We start from the raw sequence: 20,280 nt of genomic DNA, 5'->3' as shown, positions 1-20,280 counted from the left end.
CTGAATCACTTCAAGTGTTCTTCCAATGCTCCAGTGCTGACAGGGGGAGTGGTTTCTAACCAAGTTTGATCCAAGATCACCGCAAACAATTTAATTAAAAAAGTGGGTTCAAGGAGTGAGATCAATTTATTGAATCAGTGGAAGCAACCGGCCGTATAAGCCTTTTCACTCACTCCCTGCCCTGTTGCAAAGTGCTGTGTAGTACAGTAAAGGGTAAACCTGCTAAGTCCATTAGCCTAAGACCTGAATGGTACGGTCTTCATCCATATGTCTCTGGAAATGTGAAACCACTAAGTGAGAAAACATCTATAGGAAATGGAGAACACTACAAAAGCAAATATCAAAGTCATTTCTCCTTGTTATTTCCCCAGTAAGTGCATAAACTATAAGATGATAAGTATAATATTAGGTATTTAAATAGTTGTAATAATAAAGAAGTAATAATACTTGAAACTGTGAGAGACTGGTGGGTGACCAGAATATGGGGAGCTGTGCACTAGTGTTTTGGGAAGTGGACTCTGTATCCATGGTTAAAGCCACCTAACTAACAAAAACTGCTCCTGGGAGCTGCTTGTGTGATTGCCCACTACTCCAAGTCTGCTAACTAGTCTTGAAATTGATCGATGAAATGCAGAGAACAACTTCTTTGTATGTGTGCATACTTGGCCAAAATAAAATAAAAGCCGCTATACGCCACCTACCAATTAGTGAAGGGCAGTACTTGATGAAAACAGGCCTCAGCTCTAAGACCCTCAGATTAATGCTGACAATCTGCACGTTAATCTTCAACACATTGTTTCATTTCAAATCCAAAGCGCAGATCCAAAACAGCTTAAACTGTGTCACTGAGTGCATGGTATGTGTCGTTTTTAATGTGTCTGCATGCATGAAGGGATGAGATCACACAAATGAACGCACGTTTGTTTATTACTCTTTTCCTCCGTCCGCCTATGGCCCACTGACCAGAGGACGGCAAAATTAAAGGCATTTGTCTTGATTCTCATTTGAATTTTGCACCTTGAGCTACTTCCGATAATTAACTCACATGATTTGCCAACTGCAGTTTATTTTACTATAGCTAATCGGCTAAAAGCACCACAGAATAAATGGTGTTCAATGGCCACCAATGGCTTCTTATGGACACCAATACTGAGAGCCCTATCAAAGCTTCATGGGTGTCTTAGGAACCACACAGCCTGTCCTTTGTCTAAAACATGGACTAAAATGATGACTTAAACTGGCAAGTGGCCGGTTAAGTCCCTAAAATGCTGTCCTGGGCACACATCAAGGACAACAGGGGGATTTAAACCTGTAGGTGGTCTCTGTGAGCCTGCAGACACAAGTGGCTGAACAATACTCAAGGAGGTCAACAGAGCGACACACGGACAAACGGAGATTAATCAAACACTGTGTACGAACAACAGTTGCATTGTTAGCTTACGATCTCCACCTAAAGCTGAAACCATGCAGATTACACACTGGTATGCACCCAAAGAAGCACCCGTTCACCCACGTTATGTTTGCCTAATTTCTAAAGTGGAAACGGTCTTTACTGCTGTCAAGAAATCAAATTTCTGATTTCACTGAACAAGTCTTATTCAGCTCATAAAAGAATACTTTTTTTCAGGAAGGGAGAGAATATTTAAATTTAAATAATTAATGGATAAAAATAAGCCAACAGAGTACCTGCATCTGCCCTTGTTTTGAACTCCTAAGGTGATAACTAAGAAAAAAAAAATCCTCTTTCTAAATTGAATTCAGAAGATTTTAAATGACTACATCTGCTGATGAGATGTCCAATTTTAAATGGGAGTAAAAATACCAAGTAATGTAAACAGGAAATAGACTGGATTAAACCGAGAATGTACACATCCTTCCACACACTAAAAATATCTATTTATTTTGAATCACACCTCCTGAAAGATGGAGGATGTGACGGCACGTCCAAAACGCAGGGAATGTCCTGTGTCTAACCGAGTCACCCATTCACGCACGGTTAATGTCCTTAACTCTTCCCGTCATCTCGTCATCCGCCGACCCAGCCGATCGCTGCTTAACCCGCAGTAAACACCGACTCTGTGACAGACAACTCTGCTGGCCATTTGAAGCGGACTAGTGGGGCTTTTGGAGGCTTAAAACATGTCAAGTCTACACAATAGGCTGATTGTTTAAATGAGATGACCTAGGTGCGATTAACAAGATGCTCCAAATCAGGGTAAACATGATCTAACAAAGCAATTACATGAACATGTAATTAACAATGTGTTAACATAACATTAATCTTTAATTTTAATCCAATTGGTTAAAACTGCAAACAATGCCAATTAACAACAACCTTAAGAACTGCTAAGGATTATTCCAATATGTCCGACAGATATAACAGGTTTTACAACTTATTTACTTTAAACTGTAAAATGTTCCTTCACAAATGCTTTACACAGCACATTAGGATATAAGCCACCCTCCTAGGTTTGAAATGTGTGTCTCTGCAACTGCTTGGCCATGATAACACCACAATGTTGCAACAGCATGCTGGGTCACACTGAACGTCTGATTATCATAAACACAGATGAGACACTGTTGCAGCAAAGTAATGAATCATATTCTCTCTGGATTGTTTCATTTTGCCAAGCTTGCAGGTTTCACAATTAGCTCAGCGATTGCACAGAGCAGGGAACCGACCCTGGGAGTTTAAGCAATACTATATGAGATCAGACTGAAACAGTAAGCATTTAAACAGCCAACGACGTGCACAGTTCCCACAGCAAGGTTACACTATAATTTTTGTTTAGAACACAGAAAATACCACATATTGACACATTTTAATTGTTTCCTTGCTGGGATCAGATGGGGTTCAGGATCTAGAATAGATCTACTGTCTAGATCTACACTCTTTTTGGCCTTGAATAAGGGCTTCAAATTCAAGCAGCGTGACACAAGCTAAATAACTTTACAGCATCGTGTAGGTGGTTAGGAGATGAGTCAGGGTGAGCAATACCTGCATCCACAGCTTCCCATTCATGATCCATTCACTAAATATAATGAACGGGTAATAGTGCTGCTTGTGATCAATGTGGGCCCTGCAATCTCATATCTCGTTACCAAGGAACCCCTCCTGTCGTTTGTCCTTCTCTACTTAGATCATTTGATCAGTGGAAAGTTTCATCCATTTCCTTTTGATCCAAGTAACGATTGACTGCGTTGAGAACGGAAGCTGTCATGGCTGATGAGCTGATACCAAGTTAGGCAGCAGTTACTGATGAAACATGAAATAAAATTTCACTCAGTGTGACTCGGTGCGATTTTATCAGTTTCAGAGTAAAGCAGCTGAGCCCGCCTTGAAGAAATGAACGTAATGTTGTGAGCCACTGTTCATAGGTTTGTTCTCTAACTCTCTCAACTATGAGTCCAAGGAGGCAACGTGCAGATTTCTGAGATAAAAGAAACTAATAAACAAATAGCAGATATTTAGCAGAAGAAGCAGGAGACTCATAACCACATCAGTGTGTTTTACATTCCTGATGTCTCCTTAAACTTACTGCACCTTCTCTGACATCTGGACTGGAGTCATGACACCACATCACACACATCTGCAAATATATCTCTGTTTATACAGCCACGTCTGCATGTGCCTATATGGACTCATACAAGTCTGTGTGTATGCTGAGTGAAAGCCATGTTGCCTGGTCATATTTTCCACTGTAACCCATCATTTGAAAGAAGGAAGCACAGACATAAGGGAACATACAATGCTGATCCACATTTACCTCCGTGTTCATAAGCTGAATGAAATAAGCCAAAGAAAAAGAAAGGTTACCTGATAGTAGGCTTTAATCTGCCTGATGAGAATAGAAAGGTTCTGGATGCGCAGCGTGGGGTCATTGTTCACTTTCTTGTTGGTCCTCTGCACGGTGGCCTTAGGATTTCTGCAGGAGAAAATGAAACATTAACCACTGTTTATCACAAACGTGTTTCAGTTTGACACCATATTGTTCAATGTAGCAGACCAGCAGTGTGTTTGGCTAACAACATCAGCAGCACAGCGACACTCGACCCTTGTTTAAGTAGGCTGAATGCCATAATCATGTTAAAGGAATTAGAGAAGTGTTCAAAGGCAGAGACAAATAATGTACTTCCCTTTCTCTGCTGTCTGTAAATTTTTGATAACCTGTTCAATAGGAAAACATCAGTTCCTCCAAAAGTCATGCAAACGAATATATATTAAATGGAGCGATTTAACCAATTCATTAGCATTTTAGTTTGAATTTTTTTTTTGCATACTGAAGTGAAGTACTTTATGTCTGTAATTCCCTGACCTGTAATCTATTCATGTCTTCTCTTCTGTCTGAATGAAAGTGAAGAGACAGCTCCTCAGTGTCTGCAGAATATGGGGCTTCTGTGTTTATTTGACTGAGTTCTGCCCAAGGGAAGTTAAAAGGAGTTTGAATGAGGACTGATGTTATCACGGGTGTCAACATGTTTTAGTGAACCTCACACATTCCACACACGACCACTGATCTACGAGCATCCAAACCACCATTTGCATATCTGTGGGAGTTACTGCTATAATGCCAAGCTGTAATCTTCATCAAAATACATTTACTGACAAGAAAATTGTAGAGAAATACTAATGGCAAAATATCCTGTTTTTTGAACACATGAAATGCAAACTATTTAGGCAGCAGTCCATATACTGTTTACCAGCTACTTATTCGCCCTTGTTTTGACTGTCAACTTCTTAGAAAATTATGAGTGCTATTTAATAAAGAAAATAATAATAATCGCTTCCTGAAATGGCAGGTTAAACGCTACTAGAGGAGACCAGTAGATTTAATGTGATATCTACTGATGCCTTGAGGGAAATTCCAATTTCATAGATTCAAAGAACCAAGGCAGTGACAAAACAGTAACCCTATGCTCACCAAGTAGCAGAGTAACACATTGGAAGGGTAGATACACGCCTTGATATTCTAGCTTTAAGTCCTCTATACAACCTACTTCAAGTCTTTTTATGCAGGTTTCATGGTTTATGGTAGCAGCAATAATGTCAACACAAGAAGAAATAAGGACTTTGCATTACTTTTTTTTTGTCCAATGTCCCTGAATGTCCCTAAGCAACCCCACTACTACCTATCAAATGTCTTGCTAGATGTTCACATTGAATGAAAAAGTAACACCCTGGTTCTCTCTTCAACTGAGATAGATAAATAAAACATAAATCTAACTAACCAACGTTTCCGTGTCTGTTTAATCCCAACCTAAAAAAATATATGTTTTTAAATATTTTATGATATTTTCTTTGGGATCATCTAGGAAAACAACCTCATTCATGTACTTGAGATTTCAGGGCCTAACATCAACATTGTTAAAGAGCACCTCTTCGCTGTTCCATGATACACACTTCAAAGCATGTACATCCCTTGACCTATATATGAGGGTCAACAAGGACCCGGGCAGGGGGGTGGGGAGGAGAGCCCAGGCTGTTTATGAATGTATGCATGCATGCATGTGGTGTGTAGCAGATGTGTAGTCATGCATGAGTGTGCATCTATAACCCTGCTGCACTTCAGAACAGCAGAGCCAGGGCTGCGACTGTAAAGCCGAGTTCTGACGTGAGGTGTATATGGCTGGTTGTTAATATAGATTAAACTTCAGAGTGAAGGATTCCTCAAGGACATTCAGTTGTGTGGGGGAGCAGCCAAAGGGGACTTTGAGATGATTGGTATCTTCTTGCCATGCTGCCATCTGAATGAGTAAAGCACCGACTTTGGACAAACACTCACCGACGACCCCATAGGATTCCTGAAAAGCTCAATGTGTATGACTATTAGCCGTGTCTAACCCAGATAGATTCAAATACAGGCAAAGATATGGAACGCAAATGACACAGAGGCAGACGTCTTGCAACCTGCAACATAATGACCACTATGATAATTATGCATAACTTTAACCCTCATCACAAAATGGGTGAATTACATCTCTGCCCGTATAGTTTGTTATCAATCTGGAAATTACCTTCAGAGACCAGACTCAAGTAGCCATTCGTAGAAGTGCAATTTATATTAGCTTTATTTTTCAGTGGCTTGGACTGAACTCACCTCTATTCCACATAAATCAGTCAAGACAAAGCAGCTTCATCCACTCGAAAATTAAAATCCTAATATCCCAACATCATCCATTTAAACCAATTTACATTTATGTTCATGATAAAAATACTATTTTGTCAAGTAATAGTTCTTGTAGCTTAACCCTGAGATCCAAATTTAACAAAACACTAAAGCCACTATGGTACACAAGGGCAAAGCCAGAATTCCTGGTTTCTAAATAAAAAAGCCTGTCTCTTAGGTCAACCGGCTGCAGTGTGGATGTGTTAATTAGGCTTTTGATCAGCCTCCGCCCTGACACACAAACCAAGCGCACACACACACACAGTTATGCTAATCAGCAGGACACAAGGCTCTTTTTAATAGTGGTCTAAATGAGCAGTCATGTGACCTTCCATCTTCCTCCCCCTCCGCCCCTTTCGAGCTCCATAGTAGGGGGTCTATTTAACCCATTAATTAAAAAGCACAGCGGAGGCTGTAATCCTGTCAGGGCGAGGAGGCTGATGTGGTGAATGAGGTGCAGGAGACTGAAAATCGGCGAGGAAATAATTCCCCGTTCACACATTCCGTCATCATCACGGCCACTACGGCAAACCATGAGAACCTCAACACAATGCACTCCACCTTTCTTTACCCTTGTGCCTTGTTCTTTGGCCACAAGTTTAAGCACAGGGCTTCTACAGGCTGCAGATCAGCAGGAGAATAAATACAGAGACTTAAAACACAGACAGTGATATAAAATCCCATGTATTGGCCCCCTCTCCGGTTTCTGCTGATACACTAAATCTTAAAGACTTTAAATAGACAAATAGATTAGGGATAGACTGGCAAAGCCAGCTCAACTGCCAGAAAGGCAGACAACTAGTCAGCAAGTCAGCCAGACGGCCAGTCAATAAGCCGGTCCGTCCGTGCTGTCGATAGGCACTCCAGCCTTACGCTGAGCCCGGGGCCACTGGGCTTTCTCCTCCCATCTCCTGGCTTTGATTGGCTGGGTAGGTTAGGGAGTAGTGTTAACCTACATATGACAGCCTACGTTACAGTCAGCTTGGGTAACCAGGCACACACAACCACACACAATCACAGAAAGCAGGCTAAATGCACGCACACAAAGAGAAAAGGAAGGCCACGCGCTCGGAACAGAGCTTATGAGCTGTACTGTCCAAGCACAGCAGGGGAGCGTGTGTTTGAGCCTCCATGTGTGAGGGAGAACACACACACACACACACACACACACACACACACACACACACACACACACACACACACACCATGTGCACCTTACCAACTTACACAGATAAATGATAAACTTCTACTAAACATTTTGAATACAGAAAACTGTCCTTTAACATGAAGGACCCACACATGTTGCTCTTTCGATGGTATACTGTATGCCCAGAATTACAAAGGTACACCATGGTGCACACATGAACGTTAAATCAAGAAAGGCACTGATAACATAGGAATACTCCCAGTACAAACTCAATGTGATAATGGGAATTTTGATGATTTTCATGATCAACAGCATCATATGTCACAACACAATCCTTCTACTTCTCCAAATTGTATTATCATGCTCCATTAAAAATTGTAGTTGAGTGAAATTGAGTGCAGTTCATAACAAACTACAACACTGAAATAAACCTAACGGTCAGAGTGACTGTATCCTCCTCTTCCCTCTCCCATCACTCTCTTCTCAAGGGAACTGTAGTAGACAAACAGACCAGAGAGGATCTCACCAGTGGTATGCGGTTCTCATCAACCCATTTCCTTGTCTTGGTTTTTCATGAGCTTGTTACTCTCGTTCTTTGTTTTTCTGCTTCCACCGGGCCCCTTTCCATTCCTCTCCTCTGCCACTGTATCCATAGGGACAGCAGATAAACTCATTCCTGCCAAGCTGGACATGAAGTGAAGCAGTACAGGGAACTTTAACTGAATTTAAGTCTCAAATGAGAGGAAGGAGGGAGAGGCTGGAAATCCAGCATAGCGTACGGTTCCTTCAGTACGCCAATATAATCCTTCCATACTTAATTCCCTGCTGCTCCGAGTTCCTCTTTGGGACAGAAATGTCAAACCTGGTCAATTATTAACTCAACTTTGCTTTTAATTCTCAATGTTAAGCTGCTGTTAATGAATTCCAACACTTTCTGCAGATGTTTCACGGCAAAAAATCTTCCAGGCAACAAAAGGGATTATGTCCTCTGCGCCACTGAACGTCTACTGCAACTGCAAATACCCGCACCAGCAAATTAACACCGACAACTAAAGCAGGATGAAGATAAAAATATGTAAATAACAGCTCAGTTGTAGTGAGCTCAGTCAAATCAGCACAATTGACAGGTTCATTTCCTCACATAGAAATTTGAGAATGTGCTGCTTTAAACTGTAAATCAGATCAGAGGTTTCATATTGCTCGGCCTGAGAACCTAAGAGCAAAAGGGCGTCTAAAAACCTAAAACGGCCCCTGTGGAGTTAAACGTGTCCTTGGTTCTGAGGTTTTTGAGCGCCTCACATTAACACAGCCTTGTTAAAGTTTCGTCCACTCAAGGTCACAGCTGCCGTTTCCTGTTTAACATGATACACATCCTCCCTCCTGTCAGAGCGACCCGGAATCGCATGACGCTGAGATGATTACGAGAGTTGAGAGATTGATGTCCGGCTTCACTCGATGATGTTGAAGGCTGGACGCAACGGTCTAGCAGAGGCAGCGGGGGAACCAAAACAGACTGACACCCCAGCAGCAGATCTGACTGCCTCCAGTCTCCACTACAGCAGGAATCCCAACTATGTCTTCTGTAATGAACCTCAGAACGCCAACAAAGGCTTTACGTGCTGCTCAAAAGAAAACAAAAGGGAGAAAGGAGGGAACCGTCCGGAGCGGTGAAGCACGGGCAGAAAAGGAGAAGTGGAGGTGATGAAGACGCCAGCGGGGGAGAGGGATGGGAGAAAGAGAGAGACAAGAAGAGGGACAGTGGCAGTGCATGGTGGGAAGTGATGAAGAAGGAGGATGTCAGAAAGAGGGAGAAGAATGAGATGAAAGGGGGAAGAGAGTAAAAATAAGGCCAGGCTTTGGAGAGGAAGTGTAATCCGAGCTGGTGCTGCAGCTAAATTAGCTAATATTTTAGTTTAGGCTTTAATACAGTTTATTCACATGGGAAGACACATCTGAGAAGCCATTTTTGTCCCATTCTATGTAAAACAGCACAATAATGATCTTTCATAGTTTTTATTTTCATCACTCATGTCTTGCACAGATGAAGGGTTTAGCTTTTTAATTTCTACATTTCCCACTCTGTTATCGCCTAAACCTCAACACACGCAGGAGTTCTTCCCAGCGCAACATGCTGAAAGTAGCATTCAAATAAAAAGCAGAGACGAGCTGACTCATATGTTTCTTTGTATGCGGCTTCTTCTTCATTCTAGATAAAACGCTGCCAGATGGTTGTGAAACCTCAGAATACTCTGCTAGAGCAACAATGGCTTTCAAAGCCTGGTTATGAGCATAATGTGGACTCCATATGGCCGCGTAAAAGTTACTGGATAATCAAACGAAGCATTCGGAGTCATCTTCAACAACGGCCTTGGGTTTAGATTTGTGTATGGATAACACATTGAACAGTTAATTGGCTCATAAAATGACCGCAACTTGATTAAGTGATTTGAGTCAGAAACGGCCTTGATCTTCAGTATTTACAGATCCACAACCACTGACTCATAGGTTTACCTGTTCCGTATGTTCCCTGCAGAAAGATATGCAGATAAAAATCTCAATAAGTGGCTGTTACACTCACTGTATTCATACTCCATCCCCATGTGTGAAGCCATTCAGGCAGATTCACAGACATGCACGGATCTGTCTGAATCTTCAAGCCAAAAGAGCCATTAACCCGCAGAGCATGTGTAGCCACATTCTTTTCACAATGTTTTACTACTCTACACTTGTACTTTCTTCTGCCAAATTAGCAAAGAATGCCTTTTTTTGACCACTGCTTGGGGTTAGAGATGGGTCATAGAAGTATATATAATCCTGGAAAGTGCATGGAAGTACTTCAAAATAAGCCAAATTAGACATGATGAATGTTACGTAACTTTCTGCTTTTGGTTCTTCAATTGTCTAATTAACTCACATAAATGACTCCACAGTTCAGCACAATTGGCAGTACAACAGAGAATTCAGCCGGACAGTTGTCACTCAGATAAACACTTAATTGGCGCCTTCTCTCTAAGCGGGAAAAGTAATTGGTTTGACAGCACTACGGAGGCAATCTAATTGGCTAGATAATGTCAGTCACAAGAGGGCAGGGGGAGGGGACACGGTGCCATCTGGGTGTCTGTCAGCAAACCGTTAGATAATCCTGGGGTCTCCCATGCTGTCCTCATGACAACTGCTGCCAGCTAGTCTGCCATGTCTCTCACTTACTGCATGATAGAGACATTGACACACCAACACTCCAGCTTTCACTAAAAATTAGGGATGTTACAATACACCAAACCAACCCAAATGTATTAACTTTAAAGGTTTTAACATATGCACTGCCTTCACATAACTAAATTATCTAAACTAATCTAAACTACATACTATTGTCCATGAGGGTATCGTGGTACATATCGTGGGCGTGGTATCGCAGTTTTTTGGTTTGGTTTGAATACCGTTACATCTCTACTAAAAATGTAACATATGTAATTAAGTATTCATTACTACACAGGATGCGATGTTACAATCCCCTGTGCCAAGATCCGAGACAAAACGCATTTAGACGCCCAGTCCAACTAAAAACCAACCGGCAGGCTAGCAGTCAGCTACCAACTAGCAACCAAGAAGAAGACACCAGCTAACAAGTCTAGCCAGCAGCAGTAGGTAAGAAGTGATGCGATATGTGACTACACGTCAACCAACACTTCTCCCTTGTGCCAAGATTCGGGGCAAGCAAAATGTCTTGCAGTATTCTGAACAGACATTACTTCATGTTGATGTTCACCTGCTTATGTGTGTAGACTGCAGTAGTTTTATCATACTCTGGAGGATGGAGAACATTTGTAGTAGTTATAGTTTTTATGCACTGGTGAATTTTTAACACACATTCACTGCAAATTATTTCAAGCTCTCAGGACTGAGGGGTTAAGCAGAAAATTAAATGAGCATCTGAGGACATTTGTGTGCAACCAACAATCGCAACAAATGCCGACCCTGTTAATTTTCGTCTACGGTTCTTCAAGGAATTCAGAAAACTCACCTGTGGTTTTTAAGCTACTTTTAATGAGAGACGGAGGGGGAGAGGCTTTACTAGGCACCGGCATCCACTTTCAACAACATAACAGTTTTTAATTATTGAATGAATAGATTTCCTTTTAGCTTGTTTGCTTTTTGTTTGCCGAGTCTACTGCACTCGAGTAGTAAAGCAGCGGAGGCAGACAAAGAGCAGTCTCACCAACATAGGATCTGACCAACACTGTAGGCCTTTTGTGTGAGAGGGTGGCTGGACAAGATGACTACCAACAGCTGCCTCAGTCCAAAACCAAATGCACAGTGAAAAAAAAAGAAAGAAAGAACTCCAAAACACACACACACTCCCACGCACACACAGAAGCCCTGCAGAAAAGCACATAAACATAAACACACAGAGCTGGCTGTCTCCAGTCGGCAATCCCCGACATTCTGTGAGCCAGACACAGTTCAGTTCAGCAGGATGTTCTCTACAGGAGCCCACAACAAGCCACTGACAATTCCCATTCAGCCAAACGGAAATCTAACCCAACCTGGTCTTAATCTTAATATGCAAGATTGAAGTATTGCTAAACTGGGGCTTGATTTTATTTTTGTTTTTTGGGAGTCATCCACCAGCTCTGACTTTGCAAATCATGCCCATCATGTGAAGGGTTTCTAATCTTAGGCTTCTGACAAATCATCCTCATTCCTCTAACCCTTTCCCCAAATATCTTTCCAGTTGCTCTACACTATACAATGTCCCACGAGAGAAAATGCTCTGAAAATACCACTGTCTGGTTCGCTATTTTGAAAAACGCTAAGTGTGGAAGAGGGGAAAAAAAAACAACCTTGTCTAACTGAACCTGAAGCGGCCTCCAAAAACACACTTCTGTTTAGAGACAGAAAGGGCCTGGAGGAGATGGAAAAAAATCATGGGAAAGAAGGGTGGAAGGGGTTGTTTAAATCTGACGAGATTGGCAGCTTAGTAGCCTGATGGAGCAGCAAGAGGTCGGGGACAGTGGAGGGAGGCAGGGCAGGAAGAAGAGGACACAGGAAACGGTTAGTGGAGTTAATCAGCTCCTCATGCAGCGCGGCAGCCACAGCTTAAAGCTTCCAAAACACTTTGCGCTGGTTACTAAAGCGAAAATCTTCTCAGAAAGATCTCTAATCCCAACAAAGTTAACCTTTGCTACTGATGTGAGGTGACACAAGAAACTGGCCCACAAGAGTGCGACACATAATCTCCTGTGATGTGAAAATCAATTCCAGCGGGAGCAGACTCGGTTGAACGCTCCCTAGACAGGCAAGCGCTGGGATAAACGCTGACAATGTAGAGTGTGGCATTAGCGGAAAATATGAAAAATGGTCTCGCTAGCGGGAAGTAGCAGCCTGGAGCCAGACAAAGGAGTGGAAAACTGTCTCCTGTCATGCTATATATATATGTGTGTATGAGCAGGTGACTGGAAAGACAGAGAGGTTTGACATGCAACGCCTCAGCCTCCTCCAGCATCCAACAGAGATTTACCAAAGGATCCGCTTCCTTTTTAATCTAATAAAAACAAACATATATGCTGGCCTGCTACAGCCACATCCTGATTTTGCCCTTCTACCAGTGCGTCTCTGTTCAAGGCTTCTATTCGTGGCTGTGCCGTTTGTACGGCGCAGCAGGAAGCGCGAGTGCTGCAGCTTCCAGGGGCGGGGTGTCTTCCAGTCGGCTGCAGATGACAGTGTGTGTAGTGTGACAGAAAAAAACAAAAAAGAAACAAAAACAATTGGAAGTTACGGGGCTGCATCCATGCACCACGGACGCTGGCGGAAAAATCTGGAGATTTCTCACAGCGCAAACCAGTCACTGCCCCCAATACAGGGTCCCTTTGTGCGTAGCCTACATTCACTCCAGCAGACAATCTCAACTGCTGGACTGAGGCTGCAGTTGCTTAATTTGCTCATGAGGGGATGACCCCACTAAAAGCCCCAGGGTGAGTATCATTTTATCCCTCCTCCCCCTCCTCCTCCACACCTCTGGACCCTATATACTGAGCCAAACTGCGTCTATGATCATCTATTTATGGAAAATTGCTCCCACTTTATGCACATCTAGCACTATTAATAAGGTTTGCATGCCCTAATTAGCATAAACTAGTTGCAGTATGGAGGCCAGTGCAAAGGGAAGATGGATTGATCCGCAGTATTTCTGAATGTGTGTGACAGTACTCACATCTCGAGCATGATCTCGTTCAGGTAAATCCCATCCACTAATTCAATATATTCCGATAAACTGGTGCCATCAGTCACTGTCGGCTGCCCCACGGTCTTCACCTGGAGGGGGGGAAAAAAGAGCAAAATAGGTGTAAAGATAATCAATAAACTATTTAAGCAAATGCAGTGGGTGATTAATTAGCGAGCTCAGGCCGCATTTGAATAGTTGATTCGGGGTCTTACCCAGCAGACCAGAGGCGTGAGCATGAACTGCTCCAGCAGAGGGGTGAAAACCTCGCTTTCCATATTTCCCTGGCGCCGTTTAATTCAGCAGATATTTTGGGGTGGGGGGGAAATCAAGAGCAGGTACGCGCGTTTGTTCGGGCTCCACTCATGTAGTTAATTCAATAAAACAGGCGCACATTTTTTTGTCTACAGGCCACTGAGAGACGCGCAAAAAAAAAAAAACCGAGACGTTAATCCACAATCTTCTCGACACGACCCAGCTGTTCAGATGCCAGCGACGGGGCTTGGCTGCCGCATGGAACCAGCACGGAATCACATGTTTTTGTCACCTAAACGTGTCCTCTAATTTGGCTTCAGGCGGCTTAGCTATCTCTCTACAAAAGCGATTAAAGGTAGACTACATGAGACCTGTGCCAGGTATGGTTTTAAGCTGAAGGAGCGGTGCTGGCAGAGACAGAAGCTGAGGAGAAGAAGAATCCTCCCCAGTGCGACTAAATAAAAGAAAATATCCAGAAAAATCCAAGGGCGTTTAAAATCCTCATATTTATTGTAAAGTCATTTCTGGGGGTTCAATCCTCTCACTCCGGATCTGCCTCCCCGTTTGAACGCCAGTGTGCGCAAGAGTTGAGAGGATGACTGGAGGACGCATAGTACCGCCTCCTCCCTCCCTGCCTCTCCTCTGCATCTCCCTCCGCCCTCTTCTCATCTAACAGAAAAGTAGGGCATTGATCAAAGCATCCTCTTTTTCTGTCCACATTTCCTATGAGTCAGTAATATTTTTCATGATCAAATACATTTGGCCATCCAGAGCAGTTAAATGAACTGAAGATTAAAGTGGGAAAGGGGCAGTTTTTTTTTTTTTGTTAGCTGGAATCTAAATGAAGTAAGTTTGTTTGCAGCTTTAGTGTTGTGATTCCAAACTATGTTGTGGCACACTTAGTATTTTTACTTAATTTACTGGCAGGAAGGAGCACTGGTGAGCATACCTTTGTCTGCATTTGTAGCATGAACCGCATTGGAGGTAGATAGGCAAGATGGCTACTGACACCTGGTGGGGGATGTATTCAAGAGGCAACTGACAAATTTACAGTAAAGCACACCAAATGAATCACTGCCCAAAGAGGAAATGACTTATCTGACTGACAACACTCTTTTCTGCAAAACGCTCTAGTACATTTCGACTGGAACTAACATTCTTTATTGTCTATTCATCCGTTGGTTACTTCTTTACTTGTCTATTAAACATCACAAAACAGTGAAAACGTCCATCGTACAGTTCACGGTCTATGTGCCCAACAGTTCAAACACCAAAATATGTAACTTACATAACAAGAAAAGAACCACAGTTCTTGTATTTTCTGCAACGTCTCTGATGTAAATGTTTGCTGCTTTTACATTTGTATGTAAACTGAATATCTGACATAAGGGAATGGTTTCAGGAACCTGTGATGTGACATGTTTGATATTCTCCATTATTTTAGCCTATTTGTTGCGTGAAAAAAACAGCTACATTTTAACTGTCGTGTTGCCAATATTTCAAAGATATGTCCTCTAAATAATTCCATGTTTAACAGCTCGCAGTGAATAAAACTGCAACCATCACACCACAAATTAGAAATAAGGAGTGCATATTATTATTATTTTCTATACTCTGCATTTCTTTTAGCTTCATCAGCTGCTGGTTAATGGCTGAAAGATAAGGCCAGACCTACAGTTATTCACTACAGAGGCTGAAGACACCTAATCAACAATTGATGAATGGCTCTGACGGTATGAATGGTGAGCAGAGGCTGTGCGGCCAAATAGCCAATTAAAACACAATCACTGATTGGGGAACCGGGGGACCTGGTTCACTTCTCAGGAAGCCAGGTTCGAATGAATGGATTATTGTGTTTTTCCCCTAAAAATTTTACTAAACACATTCCAGAGCAGCTCTCCTGGCTCCTATTTGCATTTAGAATAACGGTCGCTGCTGTTGGTGCTTCAGCTTGAGGCTGGTGTATACAGTTGGAGGTCCTGACTAGACCTGTTGTGTCTTGTTTCCTGCAGAACGTGTTTGACGGGAGGGAGGTGAACCAAGTGAGTGCGCACAGGCTTTTTTTTTTTTTTTTTTTGAAAATGCAATTCCAAACTGTAAACAAAGGGATTTTATTTTTTCTACTTGTCTGCAACCAACTCATGGAGACATTAGATTATTTTGATTTTAACACACGGGCTCTGTTTAGGGTTCATGGAGATGCTTATTAGCATAAAGAACAAACTAGTTGAAAACCTCAAGTGTCTCACATAAGTATATCTGGCAGATGTGCTGCAAATATCTTTCACAGAAATCACACTGAAGCATTATTTAAAAAGCATGTCCAAATCTTAAAGGAAGCCTTCAAAGGGAATAATGAAGTAAGCAAGCTGACTCTGTACTATACTATATTATGCTGTACTATACTATACTGTACTATACTATACTATACTATACTATACTATACTATACTATACTATACACAGCGATATCCGTTTGTTAGCTAACATTAGCCACTGCATAGCCACCAGTGGTCATAACAGACTGATTGAGGCTGCAGGGTAATGCACACGCTGCTTCCTCTTTGTAAAGTTACTTATTATTACATTTTCCATATCCCTATAAATTATTACCTACTGAACTCCTCTAGCTTTATAATAATTAAAGTAAAGGTTTTGGGGAAAGAACACTCCATTCAAACTGTTAACCCATAGTTAGTCTTGAGGGAACACATCTGTTTCATCAGGGCTGTTTTGGTGTTGCTTTGCTTGACAATAGTTTGGCAAGAAAACAGCTCCACGTTTCGAAAAATGTCGAGCTCATCTTGATTCTGCTCCTCGGACTGAGAAAGAAAACTGGACTGCGGCGACCTGAATAGAAATAATGGGTTAGGGTCTTATATTTTATATTAATTGTGCACAATAAAAATGTGAATTAGCTTCAGAGTCTAGGCAAATAGACTATTTTCTGCAGCAAGCAACCCACACACGTCCCCGCTAACCCCATCACCTCAGCAGACAATTAAAACACTGACGCAGATAATGAAAACCTTTCAGGGTTAGCGTAGCGCCTGCTTATCCACACAGCAACCCGAGCACCGTTATTTTCTGCTCACTTACTCCGGGGGATTAGATGGATATGGATATTTGTATTGCTCAGCGCGTTTGTGAGAGTGTGTTAGCATTTATTAGCACCAGTGTGGGATTCATTAACCTTGGATTGAACAGGGTGCTCCTACATGTCTCATCAAATCTATTATTCATGATGCTTTTAAGAAGTTTCGTCACAGAGCAGCATCCTCCTCCACCCATTAATTCGGTGATTGTACAGACCCAGAGGAGCATTCCTCACACACACTCAGCTACGAAAACAGGCAGAAATACACAGTGGAAATCAATCCACCTATCGTCTCGTTCGGCTCAGGCTCTGCAGAAGCGGAATACCCGTGTGGAAAATTTCCTCCTGCTGGTGTTAATCTAGTCCAGGGATTATAAAAATAAATAAATCATGGAGCAGCGTTGCTCTGTCTCCATGAACAACCGCATGACTGTGCATTTTTTCTCTCGGATAAAATTCTCTTAGACGACTGCAGTTTCCTGTTAGTTATTCCAAAGGAATTTACAAGTCACCACAAACATTTTGATTTAGAGCTGAGCTCATCTCATGTGACCTTAAATGCAGAGCGGGTTGACGAATGCTGGGCAGTTCTCTCTCTATTCACATAATATATTGCCTGCAACAGCTTCCCCTATTAAGACAATATGCCTAACGCTACAGGGAAGTGTGGTTAAGTGAGTGTTGAGTCCTCATAAAACAGGCCACACACACCAGTCTAAAACAAACAGTGTATTTTAAATTCAAGTGTATGCTTAAGACTTTTTCACTGTCAGAACCCTTTCCTTCAAATCTGTCTCACCTAGAGGGACTGAGTAAGTGTCTAATTTTATAGATATATAGGACATATTGTATTATGATTATATCGTCATGATTGCAGTGTAAAATTCTCCTGACTCAATTTACATGCCTTTTATTTTTGTCTGTATTCTTGAACAACACCATGAACAACAAAGTATCTTCTGTTCGGTGTCTGGTTGTATCTTATTTCTAATATAGGCAGAAGAAGAGATGTTTGTTTGGAGTGTGGTCACATTCCCATCATTTCTTACCTACTGCTGCTGGTTAGACTAGTTAGTAGCTGATCACTGGTCTGCTGGTCAGTTGTCCAGTTGAACCGGGCTTCTAAAAGAGGGATCGTAACATCTCGTCCTGTGTATTAATGAATATGTTCTCAAGATCAGACTTAATGACTTGGCTTGTGAACAAAAAGTTGCAGTCCAGGCCTCAAAAATTTAAATGACTCAGTTAAGACATTTTTGAGATTGAGAGAGACACAAAAATGAAATACACACTAGTTTTTCCTCTGAAATATTTGTAGATCATTGTTGACTTTACATGGGACCAACTAACTGCTTAAATAAATAGGGTTTTATCCTGAATGTTGTGCTTCATCAAACATGACAATTGTTTTTTTTTTTTTGTTTGTTTTTTTCCAAAAATCAATTTTTACACACAAACACTCACATACAAATACACACAGACACACACATTAGGGGGTGGAGGCTCTAATCTGCATCCAGTCAATACACTGATCCTCTAAGGTTAAATCACCATCTTATGGAGATCTCTGGATAAATATGTTCTAAACAACCATAAAGTAAAGTAGGCAGTTAAAATAAAAGTCAGTTTAGGTAGAAAAAAATAATTTGGGCACCACTACAGAGTCTTCAGGGAACGACTTCCATAAAAAAAGTCTAAATATCTACAGACAGGACTTTGAATGTGTTGTTTAGAGCATTTACTCGAATGCTGTACATTGTACTACACTTTTGGCTTTCACAGCATTACATTTATGCAAATGTTTGAGGTTTGGGATTTTTACATAGAAGAAGCAAAAGAAACAACAATGATATTCTGAGGATTTATTATGTAATTTCTTTTTTATTATTTTTATTTTTAGTAATTTGATGTGGATGTGTTTATGTTGGCATTTCTTAATATTAAACGTCTTTTCACAAACCAATCAATCAATTGATTGACTGAGAAAGTAATCGTCCATGGTGAAAATAATTAGTTCCTGCTCTGAACACTTAAAGCAGCTGTAATTAATCCAGTAAAACAGTAAAATTCTAATTACACATTAATGCATGGCAGTAATAATAATAACAATGTAATGGTGTACTTTTTGGTGTACTCTAATTGTAATGGAGCATTTCTATGTATTTGTTTTATTGCTTTTACTTAAATCCTGTAAACCCTGCCAATACATCAGACTTTTCTAGATGTCTTCCCTGCATTGTTTAGAGGGAGTCATTGCGTGGAACCTTGCCATGCGCCATAATGTAATTTTCACACTTGTGACAAAGAACATTACACCCCGCCAGTTCAAGCTGCCAAGAGCTGTTTACGCTGTGGTTCCTTCAAGATTGTAGATGTCCACTTCAGTCAGATCAATTACTGAGTTTTCATTAAAAAAACAAACAAACAAAAAAAAACAATCCTGAGGTATTTTTAACCGCAGAAAATAATTAATATATTGATTGTGACTGAGGTCTGAAAAACCAGAGCTGCAGTTTCTTAGAAAAGGTTCAGCAGCCTGCGTCAATTAAATAAAACCCACCCACAGTTTTAAGAAGAATCTCAATTTGTACATGGTGTCATTTGGTGCTCTGAGATGTCTTAACAATTTTATATTTATTTTATTATGCAAATATATCCCTTTTTTGCTTGTCCTTGTGCAGCACTTTAGTAAAGAATAAGTATGCATTGCAGTCAATGAATCTGTTGCTTGTTGTTTAGAAGGATAAATCTCATTTTAAATACATGCCACGTCCATGTCTGGTTGCCAGGGATTCAGAAGCAAAATCCTGTGGATTTTGCATATGTATGTGTGTTCAGAGATATGTACAGAGCTTATACGAGCTGTCCTTTTGATCACATAATGTAGAATGTGATTTTAGTGCAAATCAAATCACTTAAACCTCTTGAGTCCTGAAGTAACTGGACCACACCCTGTTTGATTATCACCTAGGACTCATCATCTACTGCCAGTGATCAGTCAAAGTAAATCGATGTCTTGTTTCTTTACAAAATCATTTAAAGGGTCACAGAGGTATCTGTAAGATGACTAAGTGATAGCTTATAGGAGATTGATATATAGATTGACAGTTGACAGACGACCAATCGTTTCTCTCTTGGAACGTCAATGGACATTTACATTTATAACATTCTCAGAAAAGAAAAGCAATGCAACAACCTCTGCTGAGCTGTTGATGTTATGATCCTTGCATGTGCACGACAAAACACTGACGGGTCTATTACAAACTAATAATCCATGACTCTGCTTGGCATTAATGAGATCTCAGTGTGTCCTGGAGCCATGGAAACAAGATAATACTGGTGGCAACCATGGTAATAATGGGAATGTGTGCTGGTGTGAAATCCTGCCATTCTCC

At 41.3% G+C, this 20,280-nt stretch overlaps 1 protein-coding gene across 15 annotated transcripts in view; it reads right to left on the bottom strand.

The window, feature by feature from the left end:
• Positions 1 to 14,375, bottom strand: part of LOC125018707 (girdin-like) — a 58,806-nt gene extending 44,431 nt beyond the window's left edge. For all 15 annotated transcript variants that reach the window (XM_047602793.1, XM_047602809.1, XM_047602796.1 and 12 more), the window contains exons 1-3: positions 13,750 to 14,375; positions 13,526 to 13,626; positions 3,818 to 3,926 (exon numbers count right to left, since the gene is read on the bottom strand). In XM_047602793.1, coding sequence (XP_047458749.1) covers positions 3,818 to 3,926; positions 13,526 to 13,626; positions 13,750 to 13,812 — 273 coding nt within the window. In that variant the 5' untranslated portion in view covers positions 13,813 to 14,375. The remainder of the gene's footprint in view (positions 1 to 3,817; positions 3,927 to 13,525; positions 13,627 to 13,749) is intronic.
• Positions 14,376 to 20,280: the final 5,905 nt, after the last annotated feature.

The sequence above is a fragment of the Mugil cephalus genome, chromosome 13 (assembly GCF_022458985.1).
Source record: "Mugil cephalus isolate CIBA_MC_2020 chromosome 13, CIBA_Mcephalus_1.1, whole genome shotgun sequence".
NCBI lineage: Eukaryota > Metazoa > Chordata > Actinopteri > Mugiliformes > Mugilidae > Mugil > Mugil cephalus.
The sequence above is the reverse complement of the archived record's forward strand: the minus strand, read 5'-3'. Positions and strand labels throughout refer to the sequence as shown.